This window comes from Asparagus officinalis, chromosome 1, assembly GCF_001876935.1.
Source record: "Asparagus officinalis chromosome 1, Aspof.V1, whole genome shotgun sequence".
Taxonomy (NCBI): Eukaryota; Viridiplantae; Streptophyta; class Magnoliopsida; order Asparagales; family Asparagaceae; genus Asparagus; species Asparagus officinalis.
In genome coordinates this window covers 24,567,247-24,590,311 of record NC_033794.1, presented here as the reverse complement: position 1 = coordinate 24,590,311, position 23,065 = coordinate 24,567,247, and the positions used below count along the sequence as shown (strand labels likewise).

At 36.9% G+C, this 23,065-nt stretch overlaps 2 protein-coding genes and 2 pseudogenes across 2 annotated transcripts in view; 2 read left to right on the top strand and 2 right to left on the bottom strand.

The window, feature by feature from the left end:
- The window catches only part of LOC109821571 (B-box zinc finger protein 19), a 12,325-nt gene extending 4,929 nt beyond the window's left edge, over nt 1–7,396 (top strand). The window contains exons 2-5 of the mRNA XM_020387751.1: nt 5,994–6,090; nt 6,183–6,298; nt 6,871–7,074; nt 7,200–7,396. Of these exons, the coding sequence (XP_020243340.1) occupies nt 5,994–6,090; nt 6,183–6,298; nt 6,871–7,074; nt 7,200–7,241 (459 nt within the window). The 3' untranslated portion in view covers nt 7,242–7,396. The remainder of the gene's footprint in view (nt 1–5,993; nt 6,091–6,182; nt 6,299–6,870; nt 7,075–7,199) is intronic.
- LOC109821561 lies at nt 7,201–11,373 on the top strand (annotated as a pseudogene).
- LOC109821581 lies at nt 7,414–8,462 on the bottom strand (annotated as a pseudogene).
- LOC109821554 (B-box zinc finger protein 21-like) lies at nt 21,419–22,799 on the bottom strand. Its single transcript, XM_020387736.1, is given in 4 exon segments — nt 21,419–21,851; nt 21,935–22,240; nt 22,326–22,478; nt 22,480–22,799. Coding segments are annotated over 4 exon segments (765 nt in total). The 5' UTR covers nt 22,516–22,799; the 3' UTR covers nt 21,419–21,581.

Sequence of the window (23,065 nt, the reverse complement as noted above, 5' to 3'; positions counted from 1 at the left end):
ACCCCCCTGCCCTTCTTCCTCCTCCACGAGCGCCTCAATACCCGCTGCCCTTCCTTCCCGCAAGTCGCCGCCTGCTTCCACCAATCGCCACCCTATTCTCTTCCTCAGTTCCACTGCCACCTTCATCCGTTCAGCCGCTCGCCTAGCCCTTTCCACTGCCTTGTCTTCTTTCTTTCCTCAGAACGAATGAAGAGGAGGAGCACTTGGATCTGATCTAATTTGTTCAGACCACCTTATTTATTTGGTTGTTTTATTTTGGTTCAGACCCGAGCCGGATTTAAATGGGTCAGATTTGTTTCAGTTCAGACCCACTCGTATTGTCAGATCTGTTGGAGCATAGTTATAGTCTGATTCCGTTGGCCGTTGGTGCATGGCTGATCCTGAAGCCGAAGACGCCCAGTTTGTGATTGATCCAGATACTGGCGTGGTTGATTTACAGCTTTCTCAGTGGTTTGATTATCAGCCATTCGAGAGCGTACCCGAGTACGTCGAACGTGTGACTCATCAGATCGTCGACAACGTAGAGAGTCGTTTGGGGATTAGTTTGTGGCATCGATATTTCCATCCGGATACACCACTTTATCTTAATTACGTCGCTCTCGGTGGAGAGCTTCCACCCCTCATATTTGGCATCGTCAAACCGCTTCCAGAGGATCCTCCCGTCGAACCAGTTCAACCCGACGAAGGTTAATTTTCTTATGCCCAAGTATTTTCGGAATTGCTATTACGTGCATGTTATTATCAATCTTAGTATCAATTGCGATTATACTGTATTTAGTTTGAATAGTGAGTGAGTGAAGCTGTTGCTAAGTATTTTTTCTTATCTAAATATTACAAATTGAACTGTATTAAGAGAACGAATCATTACATTATTTTTCGGAATAATTTTACAAAGGTTTAAACTTAGTACATTGCAACTTTTGCTTAAAAACCATCTTTCGCTTCATTTTACTCTTGAATTTCCTGCTTAGATCGATCGTCGATTTGGTGAAGCATTGTTGTCGCTGATTTTGCACTTGCATATACATTGTTTCACATCACAACATAAACGCAGTATAGGGAAAATACACCAAGATTTAACGAGGTTCGACAACTGACTACGTGCTCGGGAGCCACACAGTAATTTCTTATTAATTTCAAGAAATTACAAAGCTTAGAGCAGATCTCAAACTGAGATCTCTCAATAAATACTAAATCAATATTGTAGCTACAGTGATGATCTCTCTTTTAGTCCCCCACAATAAAATTCTCCTTAAATTTTCTTAAATCTCCCCTCAAAATCAGAGCGCTGGAGAAAAATGGGAAAAACGCAGAAGGGGAAAACGCCGCCGCTGGAAAAATGACGAGGAGAAGAGCACACATCTCGTATCCTGGGGTTTCCCTTTTATAGGGAAACCCTAGCGATAGGCTGGCGACCGCTTGTGAGCTAGCCTGCAGCGCTTGAGCTTGGGCTCGCCTGCAGCGAGTCCCGCCTGAAGATCCTCGTGCTCGCCTGCAACTCTGGACCTCGCCCGCTCGCCTACAGATCTCGCCCGCCAGATCCTAACCTCGCCAGCAAGGAGTCGCTCGAGCTCGCCTGATCCCGACCTCGAGCTCACCTGATCCCGACCTCGAGCTCATTTGGACTTCGCCTGCTCGAGCTCGCCTGAGTTGGAGTCCCCTCGAGCTCGCCTGTGTGTCCACGACCTCGCCTGAAGCCGCCTGACAGGTTTGGTCGACACCCCCAATTCCAACATTTCTTGACTGCAGCTTTTCTTTCTGCTGTGTTAGTAGTTTGATAAATATGGACGAAGTCTGTGCAAAATATTTGTACGATGGCAAATGAACTCTAGTGTCGGCTTCTTCTGTTGATGCACCATCTCTGACAATAGAGACAGATGAGAATGTGAATTTCTAGGAGCACTAATGAGTTCATCAACTATATGATTGGTTTTGACAATTGTTATCTTTTTGTGAATTCACTATTGATCAATTTTTGCGGTCATTTATGAAGCGGAATGGATCTCAACGTCTTTGGCCTCGGTTGCAAACCATGATCAGCAAGAAGTTCTTGTCAATTTTAAGACTTCCTTTCAAGAAACTCTGATATGCTGTGAAAAGGGCTAACATGTTTATTGGGTAGTCAGCTTGAGCTTAACTGTTATGTGAGATATTTATGTCAGACTTCAGGTTCCTATGTTGCCTGTCCTAATAAATAGTCTCGCTTTTCTGTCATTGAATTGGGAACTAGATGAGCTAATCAAGTGAAATCCTTCTCCTAATAAATAGTCTCGCTTTTCTGTCATTGAATTGGGAACTAGATGAGCTAATCAAGTGAAATCCTTCTGATTGTTAGAGCAATTAGATGATTTGCATTGAATTGGGAACTAGATGAGCTAATCAAGTGAAATCCTTCTGATTGTTAGAGCAATTAGATGATTTGGCATTGACAGCAGATTCATGTCACTTTGGCTTGCTAATTTTCTTTTGGATCATATTTTTGAAGATCAGGTTGGTTTAGTGAATCAAAGGTTTTTTCTGTCTTTAGCTCATAACTTGTATATCAAATTTGTTAGTATGATCCGTATGGATATTAACATGTAATAACATAATTGTCTACAGGTTAGGTCTTTATACCTCAGATTTAAAGCTTGTGATGGTGTAGAAATCCCTCGGAATATAAACCTCACATTTAACTAGACTATGTAATTCAATTGAAACAGAGGAATATAGTAGAAAAAAGTGTGGGGAGAGAATTGAAAGATAAGGCATGCCAAATACAAAGTAATTTCATTTCTGTAAAACATAAACTTGAGGTTGCAGGCTGTTTCTATCAAATAAGGAAAATTTCTGGACATCTGAGAGAACAATTGAGAAGCTTTTGTGGGATATGTTTTTACTCTTCTAGCTAGTTATTGGTACAAAGATACATTTAAACCTTTTGAGTAGATCTGGTAGAGTAATCCTAGTAATTAGTTTAGCTGAAATGATTATCAACTGTTTGGAGCCCATCACTTGATAATTTTGATGTTTCTATTTTCCTTCAGAATTGTGAATGATGTATAAAAGCTCAAGAACTATACGATTGTAGCCGGATGACAAAATGAAACTCTCAGATGCCCATTTTGTTATATAATAAAAATGGATCAACTATCAAGTTCAAATAGAGGGAAGTTACTCCAAAGTGCAAATACCTCTGGTAGGTAGATGGCAAAGAAAAATACAAGAGTATCTTACGAGAGTAGGAAGTTGGTTGAGATTTTGCTGTCATTGATGATTCTATTTTAGGAACTTGCTGAGGTCTTCATGTTGAGTCAAAGTAGAGAAACTGGGTTAGATGCTTCAAGAGTGTAAGATGTTGTGAGCTGTTGTGCAGGTAAAACCGGTTTGGCTTGTATTTATTTATCTTTTGAAGGAAGGAATAAATGATATCTTGCAGGAAGTCAGATTTACTAGGTCAGAAATATCAGAAGAAAAGATCTTCGCCTTTTTTTCTGGCGAAGATCTTCACCATTATCATCACTATTTATGCCTTCCCCAACCAAAATGGGTTGGTTATGGAGTACAAGATGTTGGGAAGCAAAGACTAGAATCGCAGGCCCAAGATCAATATTAGAGAAGATGAATCAAACTGCCGAATAAACAACAACACAATAGCGACAATCGCATTCGACGCTAAAAGATAACATGGTTCGGCCACAATCCGGGCCTACGTCCACAAACATGAAGGAGGGACTTTCCACTATATCCACAAGAAGAGAACAATACAACATCCAACACTCAAAAGTTTAAACAAGCTTGACACACAAAGAACAATGGGTAAATAAATAGGAAAATACAAGGGTTACCTCACGAGCTCCAACCATCCAACCCACTTAAAGAGTCACCTTCTAACAACAAGTTGAAGCCAACCAAGATCTTCAAGATGTTGTGCAAATGTTTAACAAATCAAACCAAGATGAGTTTCTCCAAACTCTTAACTTTCTTTCCCCTTTCTCTTCTTCCGTTCTCTTAAAGACTCCGCACTTAGAGAGGATAATGATATAGAATAAATGAAAGAATCCAACTCTTAGTTTCCAATTCAACTTCTCTTCATAACAGTTAAGCCCTTGTATGACTCTAGTCCCAACCCAAACATGTATGGGTTGAACCAGCATAGACAAGTATTTATACAACTTGACTAACCAAATGTTTGAGTCCATGAAAGATAAAACAGTGGCTGTTCCTATTCTTTAGATCAACCTTCATAATCAATAACTAATACCATATTATGGGGGGAAAACTATAAACAAGCGAAGAGCTTGCTTTAACTTTTAAGAGTAGATGCCGGTCATGAAAAAACACATTGTTGCACATCCAGTTTAAGCTTATGAAACCAAGGGGCTACTGTTGAAATTTCGTCTGTAACTAATCTAGAAGGAAAAAAATTGGTAGATTTCAAAAGTCCATGTATGGTGATAAAAGGTTTAACTATGCATAATGTACAAACTAAAACCTAAGTTGCATGGAAATGGGCACGAGTACTAGTACGGGTGCGGGTACGGGTAGGGGACACGACAAAACTGTAAAATGTTGGGTACGGGGACACGACAAAACTGTAAAATGTTGGGTACGGGGACACGACTACATATATATATATATTAAATTAATAATGTACATGAGATAATTTTTTCTGCTTCATGTGTCATTAGAATTAAAATTTCAATCACATTTTTGTGTTTATTTTATCATATTGATTATTGTGAATTGTAAACTACTCATTTTTTTACTAGACATCTAAACAACCCATTAACTATATAGTTTTGAACTTGGGTATGGACTGAAACAAACCCGACTTGTATCCCATTGGTTTCAAAAGACGGATGTGAAGTGTAAGCTCTACATCCAGGAAGTCTTTGACAAGTGTTTTAAATTAACACATATATCGTATAATTAAGTACATGTTGTAATAAATGCATGCATATATTCAAGAAGTGTCCATGAAGTTTGGGTACGGGAAAGTGTCGGGTACGTGTCCGGTACGGGTACAGCTTCAATAATGAAGTACCCGGGTAACATAGACTAAAACTATATGTTTGACACTGCAAACAGAATGGGAATTTTGGATGCAGCTTTATTTTGAATAGTGACAGTAAATGCATGATTCATGTTTACAGTAAACACATGATTCATGTTTTCACTCAGGAGGGGATCACTGCACTGTAGAGGATTGCAGCTGAATGGTATATTTTTTGAAAAAATTGCATCTTGAAAGCACCATTATTCTTGAACTTAGAACCATCTGTGATATATTTGTAACATATCAATTTAAGAATTCTGAAGATTGAGTTGTGACTACCTCCTCAATGGCAGGAACTCTACCAAATTTCTGTCAATATAGAATTTTTTTTTAAAGTTTTATGCAGGACAATTGTTTAAACATGGATTTTCTAGTTAGGAGGATTTTTAGGATCATTGTTTTGAAGCAGCAAGGAATAAGAGTAACACCTAACTAGCAAAGGCGAGCCATAACATTGATCGTAATTACAAAAACTGGGGCAAGAAAATAGACATGACCTTTGTAATTTAACAAAGGTGACCCCTAAAAGACCTGGGAGAAAAAAGACTCATGTTGCTCGACCAGAAGTTTGTGGTAAAAGATATTTTTATGTGATCTTTGTCGATGATTTAGTAGAGTTTCCAAGTTGGTCGATGTTTAAAAATTCTGATATGCTAAATGCAAGGGATCCGCAGTCCTGGGTAAGTTTTGCATGTAAAAATTACCGGGGATTGCCAACCCCAGATATTTAACAGATAGAATTTTTTTAAATAATCGACCAACTTTCTGAAAGTTGGTCAATTTTTATTATTAGATGTACACTGCGTCCAATTTTGTAATTAAATTTCAAATATTGTTTCTTTTCTTTAAAACAGATATTGTCTATTTTAAAACACTGCCCATCCGCAATGGGTTTATTTTGGAGAGTCGTGTCTCTTTACTTCTCTAACTCATTTTCCAAATTGGAGGATTTCAGGTCCACATGTGTAACAAGCTTGCCAGCCGGCATGTGCGAGTAGGACTTGCTGACCCCAGTGAAGTTCCTCGCTGTGATATATGCGAAAATGCTCCTGGTATTTTTTTTGTGTGTGGGTGTGTCGTCTTTGCTTCATTCATTTTTCCATTTCTCTTTCAGTGAATTAAGTATACCCCCTTGGATATGTAGCTTTCTTTTACTGTGAGATAGATGGAACTTCCCTTTGCTTGCAATGTGATATGATTGTACATGTCGGAGGAAAAAGAAGCCATGGAAGGTATCTCCTGCTAAGGCAGATGGTTGAGGTTGGTATATCCCTTTCAGAAAAAGTTTCAAGAGAAAAGTTCATAGAACCCCTAAAAAGCTTGGCCCATGTTGAGATAACCCTTAAAAATTTGAAAATTGTTACTTAAATCCTAAAATTTGTAGTTCCTTTGCAAAACCGCCATAACGTTTCAACTGACGCCCAAAAGGTGTAAGCCCCCACCTTTTTTCAACATACCACCTAACTTTCAACATATTATTTTCTGAGATGCCCCAACTTTCAACAAAATTTTTAGATAACCACCAACTTTCAACATTATGTTCAGAAAACCCAATGAACTTTTGATAAAGTTTCAGAAAATCCCCATTACAAAGTTAGGGGTGAATGTTGAAAAAAAATAAAAAATTATGGGGGTTTGCGGAAGGCCTAAAGGTTTTGGTTCGTTAACTGACATTGTCAAAATTTTTGGAGGTTGTCACAAGATGAACCAAACTTTGTGGGGGGTTTTGTGAACTTTACCCTAACTTCTAGATTTCAGAGATCTGATGTTTATCTTAGTCTAATATTCATCTTCTGAATTTGCTGAAAGATATGTTTCTTATCATTATTTAGTTTCCTGGGGATATACAAAGCCATGTTGAAAATGGAAAGGATCAGAATCATGAGTTGATAATGAAAGAGAGAATGCAAAATCACATGGTATCAGCTGCTGCTCCTTTAGATGCTAACAGTGATGGTCATGGAAAGATTGGCACAAAGATGATTGATCTAAACACGAGACCTTATCGAACCCTTGGGCAGGCATCAAGCTCTAGGGTATGCATCCTTTGTATTATTATTATTATTGTTATTATTTTCACTGTATCTACGTTACATCTGAGAAACAGAAATTTTCTGACTACTAATTTCATCATTTTATTTTCTCATGAATGACGGGAAAGGGCATGGATCATCTGAGAGAAAGCAACAACAATGGTTCATGATTACATCCTTTTGAGGGAATCCAGAGAACAGATGTTAGTAGTGAGGTATAATTCAATAGTGGTGTTATGTATTACCCTTCACTCTTTTGTTTCATTGTAGCAGTAACAGTTTTCACTGAATATATATACCTTCTGAAATTCGGCGTTTTATTTTCTTCTCCTTTTTAGTTCTAAGAATCTAAGGAACTGCATCCAACCACACTAGTATCAAGATGATAGAAGGGTACAAGAGTAGCATCACAGATTTAACCCAAGGTTTAGTTATCCTTACAGCAGCTAAATGCTGAAATAGTCAAATTATGTTGGGTCTTTTTCAGCACTGTATCTGCATTTGAAAACATTTAGGCTTGCATGCCGAGAGAAATACAGAATAGACGTTGATCCATTCCACCCCGAGAATGAACCCTTTGTATCAACAAATTGTAGATAGAATCATGACTTAGGAATTGATAACTTGGTCTCCAATACTGAAGCAATGGCAGCACTCAGCTTCTTGTTGACCTCAGAGTTAAGGCACAGATCCTTTGAGCACCACCATCACATACCTCTCAGGCTTGCCGATGACATTGGTGACAGTCTTGAGGTCTGAGAGAGGATGGCTGAGGTGTCGATTTTCTCAAGGCTGACGTTGGTGGAAAGATTTAGGCACGGTCTTTTTTCGTTAATTGGATAATGGGCTCGCAACATATTTAGGGTGTTTCGTGTTGTCAAGATATTGTATCTAAGTGCATTGTAGTTCTGATGTTTTGGTGTCTGAGTGTACTACTGTATGCTACAAGTATTCTCTCCCCTCGAGTTCTGAATCCTGGTTTTATCAACTTTGAGTAATGTTACAGAAAGCTTAAGTGACATTTGTTGCATGTTCCAGTAAATTATTTCCGAACCATCCACCAGTTTTTTAGTTAGGGATCAGCCCAGGAAAGGATCATACATTTTGTCAAGACCTTGGGAGCATTTTCATACTATTCGAAAGAGTTGATACTGGTTAGATCTCTTTCATCTAATCATTGTTGAACTCACTTCTATGAATTTCGCTACGCCATCTAGTGCCATAAAAAGTTGTAAAAATTACCAGTCACAATTGAACTATCCGCTTTGCACCTACATGCCAAAATAACTTTTCGGATGTTTTTCTTCGGTCATCATGTACTGCGAACGTCCATACATTCAACGGTGACCATTCGCTCTCGTCATGAGCCTAATACATACTGTCGATCTTTCAAATCTAAGGATAGCAGCGGTGGAGCCAGGATCCATGGGATCGGTAACCAATAGTGAGGACAATATTAAAACTAAGGTCGGTCTCAAGAACAGCTGACATTGAGGGCAACATTAAGGCAATATTAAAGACACGTCTCAAGAATAAAATGATTTTAGCAGGGACTTTTGTCCACGAGGGGGTCCGCTTGTGCCTAGCGTTGCTCTTTGTCCACGCTTTGCTCTACATTGCGATAGACCTATCCTCAACATTGCATCAAAACATTAGAACAGCGATACTAATCAATTCTCTTGTGATACGTTGTGTTGTTGTTGTACATTCTGGTATGTATTTGCATCATATATTTTCGATGGATTAGTGCATCCTTACTGGTATCTTTATTCTAAAATGTTCATCATTTAAAAAAAAAATTTAATAATAAGAATATACCCTCAAACTCAAGTTTAAAACCAAATCGAATTTAATCCCATCCGATTGGAGTTCGCATTCGAATTCAAATTTCTCAAAACAAACGGGATATGAATTCGAATCCAAATACTACAGTATTTAATTCTAATTCGGTTGGTTTCCACGTTTATTTGTGTTTGTGTACATTCCTGTGGGTAGTCCGTGAAGATGTTTACATAATACCATCAAAAGGGGGGAAATCTATTCCTCTATAATAATGAGAGGATCCAAGATTCACTATTCATGTTACAGTAAAATATTATAGCATTGTTACTGTAGCACAAACAGGAGGATCCAGGACCCGCTATTTACGCTACAATAATCACTGTAGCACAGGCGGGTACTGTAGTGGTTTGAAAAAAATATTACTGTAGTATCACCACTGTAGCTTAGGAGGATACCGTAACATTAAAAATGTTACTGTAACACTAAAAAACTGTATTTAAATACAGAATTACTATAGCGAAAAAAAAAAAGACTGCGATTTGCAAGGGATGCTCAATAGTAAGAATGAATGGGTAAATCCCACGGCCTAGTTGACGTAAAACACAAGGTACACCTTTTTCAGATCCTGCACGCAATAAAATAAACCTCTCCGGATCTGCATCCCAAACATCATGTGCCCGTGTCGAAATACACGGCAAAACAATCCCCCGAAACCGGACTGGTGTTTTCCTCCAATAATCACCCAACCCGGCCCCGGCCACCCACATGATAGTTAGGGGAGCAATCAAGAACCTTGTATGCAAAAGGTACATTGCCGAACATGCCCTTATAATCTTTTTACCATTTTTAGCATTTGCCAAAAACAACAAAGAAGGAAAAGACTCTGTTCTGTCGGGTCCAAACCAAGCTCGATCCAAGTGGATGACCAACCGATCGATGTCTCAGAATAGAAGCGCGTCCTCATCAAGATTGCACCCCAACTCGCCGACCAACCCTAGCTGTACTCCCAACAATAATAATACGCCTTGAGCGAAACCTACACTTCTCAACACGCTACTCGTCAGCCTCAGTTTTCTTTACAACTTAATTTTGTATATATTATTGATCACATATATATATAACAAAATATCAACTACTCCTATAGCAAATTATCAAGGATCCAAGTTAGATCAATGGAAGCAAGTTGGAGCTGCGATGCGACCGAGTTGAGACTTGGCTTGCCCGGAAACCAAGCGGTTGACGAACCGAGTCATAAACGCGCTTTCACGGAGGACAACAACAACAATGAATCCAAGTAAGTGTGTACATGCAGTGATAATCTCGTGATGAAATATTTGGAGCAACTATAATTATTGCAAGCATTGTAATTGATTTTGATGAGCAATTTTAAAAAAAAATGGCAGGGTACAAATTGTAGGGTGGCCGCCGGTGAGATCTCACCGGATAAAGGCCGTGCAGAAGAGGAAACCGGCGAAGGAGGAGGAGGAGGAGGACATTAGTAGTACGTCAATGTACGTGAAGGTGAGCATGGATGGGAGCTCCATACTTGAGGAAGATTGATCTCAAGGTTTACGAGGGTTACAAGGACCTTAGGTACAATTTGGAGGATATGTTCACTAGCTTTTTACTTGGTAAGTGAAAAATTAGTTCGAGGTGAGGAGAGAAAAAAAAAAGAAGTTTGGCCTATTTTGAGATATTCGCTCAAAATGTTTGGATATGTCACTTGACCTCCAAAAACTCCCGTGTTGTTTGAAGTAGATTCCAGAAAATGTAAAACTTTTTGGAGTTAGGTGGCGTTTGCAATCCCTTTTTTGACTTGTCTTAAAATGAGCCAAACCTCTTTGAAGGGTTTGTGAAATTTATAAATTGATGAAGAAATTATCTTACTTATATATTGTTGTTTATTTTGTATCACAGGTGAGCATGTGATTACGTATGAGGATAAAGATGGGGATTGGATGATGGTTGGCGATGTTCCTTGGGAGTAAGTATTTTTAATTAATATTTAAAACCAATTTTCTTAATAATTAATTTTCTCCTAAACGTGATTTTAAATAGCTTTTATTTTTTTTCTATGTAGGATGTTTATCTCAATATGCAAGAGGGTGAGAATTATGAAAGGGTCTGAAGCAAGAGGCTTGGGTTCAAGCCTTTGACGGAAACATACCTATTCTTCTCAGATTTCTCATACGAAAAGAAAAAGTTGCGCTCGCCTAATGGATTTTCAATCACATTTCCTTTCTATTTATCTCCCTTTTTTTCTCTTGGTTTGCGCTGACCAAGTTGTGGAAGCTTTTGAAGAAATGCTTGCTTTTGGATTTCTTAGATGGGTCTGAAGAGCTCTTCAAAGACCAAAGAGGGAACAGAAGAAAAAAAGAAAAAAATAAATTGAAAGAAAAGAAATATGAGAAGCTAAAGATATATGAATATTGTATAAATTTCTGCATAGTCTTTTTCATTTTCAAGAAAGTTTGTGTAATGATAAAATTTGACTTGATGAAGAGGTGTTAGCTCAGCGTATATTGGTTGGATGCTTTTGCGTAAAGGTGTGTTTGGCAACCTAGTAAAAATGGACCAGATTGGGCTGTGGAATTGGTTGTGGTTTAGTTATGGACAAGCTTCCCCTTGATCTATAACTAAAACAGTTTAAAACCTTAAAATTGAACTAAAAACAAATTGAGTCATTTTTGGTCTAGTTTCTGCCTATCAAAAAACACCCTATGACTAAAAACTAGATTCCACTTTTATAAAGTTTTCAAATAAGACTTCAATAAAGTCATACCCTGTTTGTACCAACAAGGCAACAAATGGCCTAAATTTGATAGTTTTAATTAGACTGTAAGAGTTATACTTGAAGGAAGAGAAAAAAAATGAGATTAGACAAAAACGAGATACATAAAGTTGTTGGGAAATAGCCTTTTATTTTGGGAAATTCTAGTTGAGCTTGGATTGGGGATTCAATTTGATTGGAAAGAATCAATTACAATTGAAATTAAATTCTAACAGAAGAAAATTAGAATTGATAATGTAAATCAAAGGAGGAGTCCTACATGAATTCAGTAGTGGAGAAAACTCTTTAAATACCCATTGAGAGGTTCATTGTAAAGCAAGTCATATGAAAGTCAATGAGAGTTGCATATTGTAAGAGAGAAGGGGAGAGTACTACAGAGACAAATCCATGGTTTTGAGAGATCTTTTAGTGCGATTGAGAGAGTATTTCTTGTGGAATCTATCTAGATCACAAGGATAGATTATCTTGTAATCTCTACAAAAAAACACGACTCAATTTTCTCCTTGTGGATATAGGCAATTGCCAAACTACGTACGTCCAGTTGTTTCTCAGAGTTTCTTCATCTCTCAGTGCTCTATTGGTCTATGAAGAATGAGAAGATCTAATCAGGTATTTCGGCGACACTTCCATAGGCTATGCTTTCGCATAGATCACCGGTTGGCATAATGATCAGCGTCGGGTTAGGGGTGACGTACGCCAACAACTATATCAAACTGGCAGGTGATACCAACAACTGGTATCAGAGCTAAATTCAATTAGGTCAGTTTTATTTCTTCGAAGGAAAGATTTGATCTTTGGGGCATAGAGTTGGGAAGTCTGGAAGACTCTAAATTTTTTGATTAAATTATATATTTAATAAAGGATTTTTTTTCAAATTGCGTAATTATTTTTACTCGATATTGCTAAATTTCGTAAAGTATAACTCTATTAGAATGAGATTCATATATTAATCATGAATTAGACTTAATAGTGGAAGAGATTTGGGTAATAACCCTGAGGATTATAAGAGTAAAAGAAATAATATTTGCAAGTAGCTCAATGCTTATATATACATGTATCCTTTGGAATTTTTCTTTCTTTTTCTGAAATGTGTAGGATCTCCGGAAGCACACACTAGGGGGGTGGATAGTGTTTCTTTAAAAAATTTACAAGATGAGTTATAAATTGCAAGAATAAATGACAACAATCACAGAAATTTGAACAATCACAAACACAAGAGATTTATATTGGTTCCACCACTCCGGGTGTACATCCAATCCCCAAACAAATCCCGCTTGAGATTTTCATGATTTTGAACCAAGTACAAAATCAAAACCAAACATGACCATTTTATTTATTTATTTTGATAACCTAATAGGAACCAAATTCAAGACTGTGAGAGTCATATATTGAAATTTCCTAATTATTCAGATCACCTACGGTGAGTAAGAATAGTATAATTCTTAACTAAGCGAAGTTTAAACATATAAAGAGGTCGAATTGAATTTTCACATGAAGCATCAAATTATTCAGATCGCTAGAGAAAAGTTCAGTGTTTGGATTTGACCAACATATGGAACGGGCACTGATATGGGCTACAACTAGGCCTCACAAATGATGGATTGGGCTTGTTTGGCGTGGGCCCGCTATTAATCTTATGCTTGGATCAATGCTAAAGCAAGTTTCATCTTCTTTCTCTCATATGCTCTTTTGTGATATTCAAACAAATGTCATTGCACATGTTTACTTGATCTAGCCATTAGTATCAAATAAGAATTTGTTATTACTCAAACAAGAGACATTGTAAGGACTACGTCCAATCTCTTCCTTTTAATAATAACAAACTTAAATTTTGAGATACCTAAATTATACATGTTTGAGATATATAAATAGCAACAATATCATAATTCAGAAATACAGTTTCATGCAAAAACAAATGATATGTAAAGCTCTCCCTACATTCATGCAATCATGAAAAGTGTAAACTAGTACAGGTATTGAAAAACTTCCCCTAAAATAATGCATTGAGTGTTTCAAAAAATTTAAAAGAAAAAGGAATCCACTTAGAAAAAAAACACTGATGCAAAGATCATCAGGTTTTTCAAATTTCACCTCCAAATTCTCCCCTTTTGTTATTAGGAAAAATATAAAACACACCAATGGTTACACTTCGTACCCGAGAAATTCAAATAAAAATCATCTAGATGTATAAGGAAGACAAATACACACCATCCATACAAAACTTTATAGAAAAATAGCACAAGGGTTTAAAATCTAATCATAAAACACATGAGCACGAGAGAACTCACATTAAAAGGCACAAACAAAATTATTATATATCATTGTAAAGTATGTGAAATAAATAGTAGAAAGAATTATCGTAGTTCATAAACAAATTTAGATGTATCAAAGAGAATAATAAGCATAAGACTTGAACTATCTCAACCTAGAAACTAATGACCAAAGTGTCACCCTATTACCTCAGCATATAGGATTTAGGAGGAAGAATGATAGTGTTTAGTGGGCGATTCAAGCCATCTTTAAATATAAAAATATTCAGTACAGGATAGCTACCATTTGAGATATACACAAATATAATCCATGAGTGTAGGTCTTGGAACATCTTTTTACAAATACACTTAATTTTCCACGGATTCTATAAGAGTGTGGATCTTTGATCATCTTTTAATGAATACACTCTTTTCTTTGATATATTTTTAGCACAAATGCACAATTGTACATATAAGAAAAAAATGTGTGCATTATTCAAGTAAAAAACAAGCTAAAAATTCTTTATATATTGCAAAAATATCTTATGAACAAAAATATAAATCTCTTTACCACTATTTCATATTACAAAATATGATAAGTATAATATTAGGTGTGTGAAATTATGTTATGAAATATCTCGTGAATCAATATGTCAAGTAATTATATTTTATTTTAATCATTGTGTGTAAAAAATTTTATATATATATATATATATAAACACACACACATACATATACATATATATAGATGAAAACATATATGAACCTTTGTGATATAATCAAGCTCATATACCAAAAAATAATACCATCAAAATTAATCTTATAAAAGCATATACATAGGCATGTCTAAAGAGTTTTTTCAAAGAAAACAAAAGAAAGAAAGAGATATTTTTGTTTTGTTTTTGACATAAAAAATATAAAAATATAAAAACAAGCCAAAAAAAGAAATAAAAATTGAAAAAAATAGAAAATACGTACATACAACAGGAAAGTGAGCATGCAAATAAGAAACTTACTAAACTAACTATCTACCAACTAGAGTTCTGATATTAGGTTAGTACAAACCAAATATCTCAAGCATCACCAAAAGAATATACATGTCCACAATAAAAAAAGAAAAAGAAAAAGAAGTACAATCTTCAATCCCTAAAAGCAGCAAATCTCTCAATCCTCTACTAATCCTCTTCATCACCTTCCTACATCTTCTCAACCTAATGGTCTCCTCCATCAGCGCCATATGAAGTGAATGGATGAGGAGGTCCTGTAGGATGTGCTACTCCGGTGGAGAAATCACCATACACTAGCGATCTGCCAAGAGATGGATTCAACTGATGAAGAGCTTCCATGATATACTATAGAGATGCATCATAATAGATGCGCTACTACGTCATATTTATCCTCATCGATGTCAAATCTCTCCTCATCAGCTCCATACTCTCTCCCAGGGACTGCATAGTCCATTGAGTAGAAATGGAGAAACTTAGGGCCTATGAAGCAGAAGGTTGGGGTCCAGATGATCGCTTAGCAGTGGTTTCGCCCTTTCCCTTCACAACTATGCTCTTCCTTGTAGTTTCAACCAAAAGTGCAGTTCTCTTTTTTTCATATCTATCAGCTACGTGAAAGGGACCTTTGGTCTTGATAGGTTTGAGTGATAAGGAATGCATAAACTAGCTGAGTTTTCTGGCGGGACTCTTTCTCAACAACCTCCCTAGCAGCAGTGACAATCACACACATCCAACTAAATATGAGCTTAGTGGGATCAAAAGACTTATCCCTAGTAAGCCAATACAGCAAGATAACATCTCATATTTTAAGAATGGTGTAGGCAACACAGAACTATAGGTCAAGCTTGAGGAAGAGTTTGAGGAGGATAAACTTAGGCTTGAGATGTTCTGAGTTGAGGATACTATAACGTATCTTCCCATAGAAAAACTCTATCGTCCAGTTGTAGCCATCAAAACCTGCTAGAATGCTCATAGACTAATCAAAAACATCTCGCCTATATGTAGGAGTGTCTGGAAGATTTAGGACCTTTCAGATGTAGTCCGCACTAATCTTGATCTCCTCCCCTCTCACTCGAGTAATATCAACACTAGACCAGTGCTCTTTATTGAAACACATATAATTTTCTCTCATGAGTGTGACATTCACTCTCTTGCCACTTTGGTCCATCATAGAGCTTAGACTTACTCTATCCAATATCTCTACAATGTTGACATACTCCTCCAGATTTTATGAATCGACTCATACGTCATTGGTACGGCTCTTGAAAATTGATTACCTTGGGTTCATTGACGCCTGACATTCTTTTGATGATGATTTAAACAAGTTTAGATAACAAAATAGAGATAAAAAAAACTCCTCAAGCTCGTTAGATCACAACAATAATCTAAGAAAATTGAAGAGAGGATGAAGAATTTAAGAGACAAAAGAGTAGAAAGGGTAAAAAGTAAAAAATAAAATGAAAAAAATAAAAACATATGATAAAAGTGGGTAAAGAGAAAATACCTAAGATAAGAACTTACCCATATAAGGAGACAAAAATAATATAATAAAGCCGGTATCTCCTTAGTTTTTTTCTTAGACCAAGGATTGAATATCAATCTAGCACTCCTTTGAGCAACTCATGTGTGTTGACTCAATCCTCAGTATTCTTGTGCCCTATAGAAAAGTAGATATTGTGACTTAGGTATCCACATAGGTCCATGTTGGTTTGTAATTATACCTTTAGGTATCCAAATTTGTTTAACAGTTTTAACTCTACATTGCATGTAACAATTTATTAAAATATGACTCATTCTACCGCATCAAGTACACATATTAGATGGTACAGTAGAAAATGAATGCAAAGCAATTTAAATTATTTCCTTTTACCAATGAATGATGAAGCTTTTTATGCTTTCCTGAATATGAATAACCAAGTCCAGTTTTAGCTTTTGCGACTCGTTGATTAGAAATAGTAGTAGTGCACTTAGTTTCAAACAATATTTGTTCTAAAGATAATTCGCACAATAATTTGTTTACCTTAGCAATTACTTTTTTATTTCCCTTAATTTTATCATCTAGTGGCTTAAATAAACAGAAATTTTGATCTTGAAAAAGATAACATTGTGTGCAATCAATTGTGGTTACGTCACAAGATGAATTATGTGAATCTAAATTTGGGGAAAGAGATTCAACTTTCTTACATAAGGTTTTCTTTTCTTTCCTTAAATTTGCATTTACTCTTTTTGTCACTCCATATTTTTAGCAATTTTCTCAAATTGAATTAGCATTTCTTTAAACTTGGAATATAACTTATTACATGAAGGATATATCTCATTCTCTGTATTTTCACTTTCAGAGTTATATTTCACTTTCCAGAGTTGTATGTTTCACCTTCTTCTGAATCAGAACTTGCACTATTTCTCCTATAATACATAGATTTTTTTTTCTCAACTTCACTTGAGCCAACTTCTAATTCTTCATCACTCATCAAATCCCAAGTTGTCACCTTCAAACTTTTGCCCTCCATCTTTTTGTCTTTCTCGTTCAATAACCATTTGTTTTTATAGTGGCCTTGTTTCCTGCAGCAATAACAAATAGGTTTAGTTTTGGCTTCACTAAATGAATATTTATTTATCTTATTTATAAATTAATTTAGTCTCTTTTGCATGTATTTCTATCCCTTCTTTGTTCTGAGAAAAGATTTGAATCCTTTTATAAAAGATCTAACTTGACCATTTTTCATCTTCAAATTTTGAGCTTAACTCTTTCTTCTTCGTGGATTGAGATTTCTTCTTTTTCACTTTTATCGCTAACGACTTCTTCTTTGAGTTATTGTTTAAATTATCTTCTCTTTTTTAGTCACACTTTGTAAATGAGAAGAGTCTCCATAATATTCTAAAGAGTTAATTCAGAAAAATTTTATAATTCTTCGATGACCATCGTTTTTGGTTCTCAATCCTTAGAGAGAACGGAGAATTTTTCTCACAAGCTCCTTGTTATCATACTTCTTTCCTAAAGCTTTTAATTTGTTCACAATATCCGTGAATCGGGTGAACATATCCTAAATACTCTCTGAGGCCTTCATCTTGAAATTCTCATACTTACTCGCAAACATTGTAAGTTTTACCTCTTTCACCTACAAAGTTCCGTCGTGTGTAACTTCTAAAGCTTTCCAAATTTCCTATGCAGTAGAATGATTTGATACATGGTCAAATTCTTTAGTAGTTAAATAAAAAAAATGAGCATTTATAGCTTTTGCAATCAAAGAGTAATTTTTTTTTGTCTTGGGTAGTCTACATATCTCTAGGAGTGGCAATGGTGACATCTTCCAACAGTAGTGGATTCACGATAGCCATTTTTTTACACTGCTCCAGATGTCATGACTGGTGGACAACAAAAAACACCTATCTAGGCATTTCAATAGGTATAGTTTGTCCTATCAAAAAGTAGGGATTGATTAATTGCGTGTTCCTCAGGGAAAGTCAATGTAGCAGTCTAATTAGATAGCTCTACCTCTGGTTGTGAATCTTATTGATGGGTAACAAATCTCTGATACTACTTGTTAGATCTGAGATGCACACTTAGGGAGGGGTAGGGTGAATAGCTTTTTATTGTTTTTTAATAAAAACACAAAATATGCATCAAAATTGATAAAATAAAAGTGAACAATTATAATTAATCACAAATAATAATCAACCAAAGAAGCACAAGATTTTATAGTGGTTCTGACAATAATCATGTATCCACTCATTCTTCTCTCGAAGAGGCTTCCTTACTATGCCAAATGTTCTCCTGAATCACAATTAGATTCAATAGGCTTACTAAGATCACACCCAGGAATCTACCCGAAACTAGTCGCCTAACCTAATTATCCACAATGAGTAACCATTTAGCCCTAGCTAGTCCCAACCCTTATTTAACATCGGCTTGAGTATACTATAAAAATAAGTTTGAAATACAATCAATAAAACACAATTCAGCTCAGAAAATATGAAAGATCTTACAGGCCTTTAGATAAGCAAACATTCCTTCAATGAATCTAAGTGTAGCATGATGAAAAATGGTGTAGATGATAAATCCAAAGATAACTCTCATCACTGAAATGATCCAAAGATGTTGTGCGCAATGAGAAAGAGTTTTTCAAGGCTCTAGAGATCAAAACCTAGAAAATAATCTCTTCTTAGATCAAAACCCTAGAATTCTTCATTCTTTCCATCTCTTTCGATGATATATAGTCTCCAATACGTCAAAAAGAGATATCCTAAATGTGGTACAATTTGGAGATTAAAGCATTGATGAACGGCTGAGATTGAAACTTTAAATCCGCAACCAGCAAACTTTACCATCGATGGGTTCATGTCAACCATTGATGGAGGCAAGGGTTCCTACAAACCATCGTTGAGTTGTGTTATAGTATTTTTAGTCGCCAAACTATGGCCCTTTGCCAGCTACGAGCAGGTGTTCCCCGACATGCACCGTTCAGATCAAATTAATGATCAGTACTGCCAAGATCCCGACTTAGCTGACTTGCCGAGTCGATGTATCCTTACGTTGACTCGAAGGTCGATACTTTTTGGTCCTCTTGTCGAAGATGACTCTCTACGAGCCCACTCGACCAATTATTCGACACCTCGCAAGGTTGACTCAAAAGGCGTTACTTCTTAACACCCCTCGCTACAAGCCAAAAGATAACTTCAACCTCGAATGCCCCTGCTAACAGCGCATCGACATCACATTAAATGCTTGGCAGGCGCCATCATTTCTCCATCCCTGATACTATTTATGACACATCGAATCATGCCGGCTTCGGGTGCCGCCCATCGCATCTCATTAATGACGAAATGACAGCGCCCATCCCGTGGTCGATCCATGACCGACACCTGTAAAGTAGACGCTGACTCAGCCGCCAGCTCAGGCTCGGCCAAAAAGACTAAACTACCCCTCTTGCATGGCTATAAAAAAAACTATTCCGAATACAAGGGTAAACAATTTTTTAGCATTTTTCTCCATTTTGTTGCATTTTCTCATATTCACACTCAAGCACCTAGCTGACTTGATCGTCGGGGGAACAACGGGGGAACCAGTCCCTATCCTCTTATGAGTCGTTACATGTGCAAGGACGAACAACTCAACTCTAAATCGGATATTCAAAAAGCGAACGACCCCTATATTAACCCAGTCTTTATTACCTTCTCTTTTAACTGTGTGATTTAAGCCATCAACAAGTTGAAATCTTATCTCTGAAATTTCATCAAACGATTCCTATAGTTATTGATGATATCATCAATCATCGATGAGTCTCTACTGACCATCGATGGTTTGATGGCTGAAATACGCTATTGAGTTGATTTCTGCATCGTTTCGCCTCATACACATCTTACACCTATATTCATCTGTACTAAATTATCTCAAACATTTATTAGCATCAAATGAGAGTTTGTTATTACTCAAACAAAAGATATTGTATGGACTACATCCTAACATAGACTGTCTAAACTAGCTATGACCATGCTGTGAAACTATAATTAACATGATAAGTTTTCCTTTAATCCTTTTAGGAAAAAGTAACAAATATAAAATCCCATCTATCACCAATTCATAATGACCACACTATTCTATAATTATCAGGGTGATGGTATATAGTTATAGTCCTACTCTTAAACGCTAGTGCTACCTTATATAAGTTTATCTTATACTCACATATGAATCCTCAACGTTCTCAAACTTGACTAAAGTCAATCTATCCCTTCACATTGGCGAGTATCAGACCCAACCTAGAGTTAATATGCCTTAAACAGATGCTAGATATCACTTTTAACCCGAAAGCTTTAGCTATTAGGTTTGATCCCAATTTCTATTTAAACATATCCTTTTTTTTTATCCTAATCAATATGAGACTATACTCACATATGAATCCTACAAATATTGCAGCTACAAGTGCAACTGTTAGGGCTTGTTTGGTTCATTACATGATAACCATTTTTTAGTGATTTCGGGGGTCGGGGGAGGGGGGGATCAAAACATCACATGTGGGCTCACTTTTCCATCGTTTTTAGCCAATTTCCTCTCAAAATGATCCGAAATAGATTTTCAGTTTTGGTAGGACATGCAGCATTATTAGCATCTTTGAGGCTGTAGACGCTCTTTCCTCTTTCTTTTCCCCCTTCATTTTTCCAACCAAACAGATGAATGGCCTATTTCTTTAGGTGGCTGCGAACTAAACAGCCGTAGGTGCAAATATAAGAAGAAAAAAATGATGAAGCTTCACATTCAACTGTACAAATAGTTTCAAACTGTGAAATGATCCCCTACTTAACTTAACAAGAACTGTTTATCGGGAGTTTCTGTAGAATCTAGACAAGGCTTGATATTAACTGAGGAAACAGGCAAGTCCAGTTCACTGCAATCTAAGGAACCTTAAGATTCTTGATAACCTGAAATGAACTTCTTCAGACCATCAATTTGCAATAATCAAGCAAGCCTAATTTGGTCCAAAAACTGTATTGATGATTATAGAAGCTATATATATATAGTAGCAGAAATCAACATAGGTGATTGATTAGAGGATTCTAATATCACACAAAAGTTGAGACGGATACAACACAAGCCCCAAAAAGTTCTATTGCAGCATCAAAATCAAACAAACTGAGAACAGAACAGAGAATACATCCCCAAGACAGAGATCAAACAAAGCAACTAGGCTAGAAATCCCAAGCTGAAGAAACTCTAGGCCTCTTATTGCTGCTCGAAGGAGGAGTATTGATCTGAGGAACCATGAAGGAGTCATCAGTACTCCACTGTTCTCCTATCCCCTTCAACGCATCATAACACTGTTGGTTCTGATCCAATCCCTTCACCCCAAACCCATAGTCACAGTGACCAAAACTCTGCAGGGTCTGAATTTGAGGTACCCAGATGGGCAACTCTGCAACAACTAGCTCACTCTCCGAAAGAGGCACCATCTCCTCACTCTGCTTAGATAAATAAAATTTTACATTAAAATTTCAAATGTGAAGGATATGGGATTTGTGAGTGATCAAATTTGCGCATATACCTTGTGTAATTCATACGTGTCGTCGACGAGCAAGTCTTCAACACGATAACCTGGAATTGTCTTCGTCAAGTATTCCGATATGCTGCTGCTGCTGCTGCTGCTGTTTTCATTGTTGTTGCCGATCATGACCGAGGATTTTTCGACGTTTATGGATTTCTCGGATAAGGGTGCGGCTGACAGCCGAGCACCAGTCAACAAGAACCTGCTGTGTTTCATGGTGAGTTGATTAGCACTATGAATCGGATCGTCGCAGTCCCTGCAAAGGATCGCCCGGTCCTCCTGACAGAACACGAAACCTCTCCTCTCCTGCAACAAACGCAACCGTTGTCATCATAACCTGATCTTCGGAAGCGATGGATGCTGAGCACCGGAAGTGGAGATGGTTAGTTACCTTGCAGATGTCACAGAGGGGCCGAGGTTGTTCTGCTGGCGAGAGCGAGAAGCGGCGGTGTTTCCTCGCAAGCTTGTTCGCGTGGTGGACGCTGCCGTCGGCAGGCGTCGGCAGAGGAGGAAGACCTGCATCGGCGCAACAGAAGAGGAGGGCGCTCGCCTTTGCTGCAAACGTCACACTGTATCTTCATCGGATCCAGGAATGAGAGTTTGAGATCTGGGTTTATGGTCAACGAAGAGGAGGGATATAGGGGAGGTGAGATTATTGATTGGTATGGGGAATGGAGCAAACTTTCATGAAATAATATTTGTTTAAGAGCAGAATGAATTTGATGGGTTTATCGATAATTTATATTATAAATTAAGCAAGACTGGGTGATTCTGGAATGTATGCCATCAAACAGGGAGACCTTTTGATGTTTAGCCTGCCAAGAAAAATTTAGGACGAATTTGGATATTATCATTTTTACAGAGGCTTTTGTCTCTCTCTCTTCTACAGTTTGTTTTAAGACAGAAATTGGTGGAACTGAGTCATCATTAATTAATTAATTAAAGAGACAATTTGGTGGGCCAAGAAACTTGCTAAATCTGGAGAGACATTTCCCATTTCACACAAATCTTCATCCTCGTGCTTAGATGGAAGACGGGGAAACCTACTATTTATAGCAGTCATTCTTTAACTTGACAGGCAAAAGTTTGTGGAATTAAGATATCAAGATTATTCACAATTCTGCACGGAAT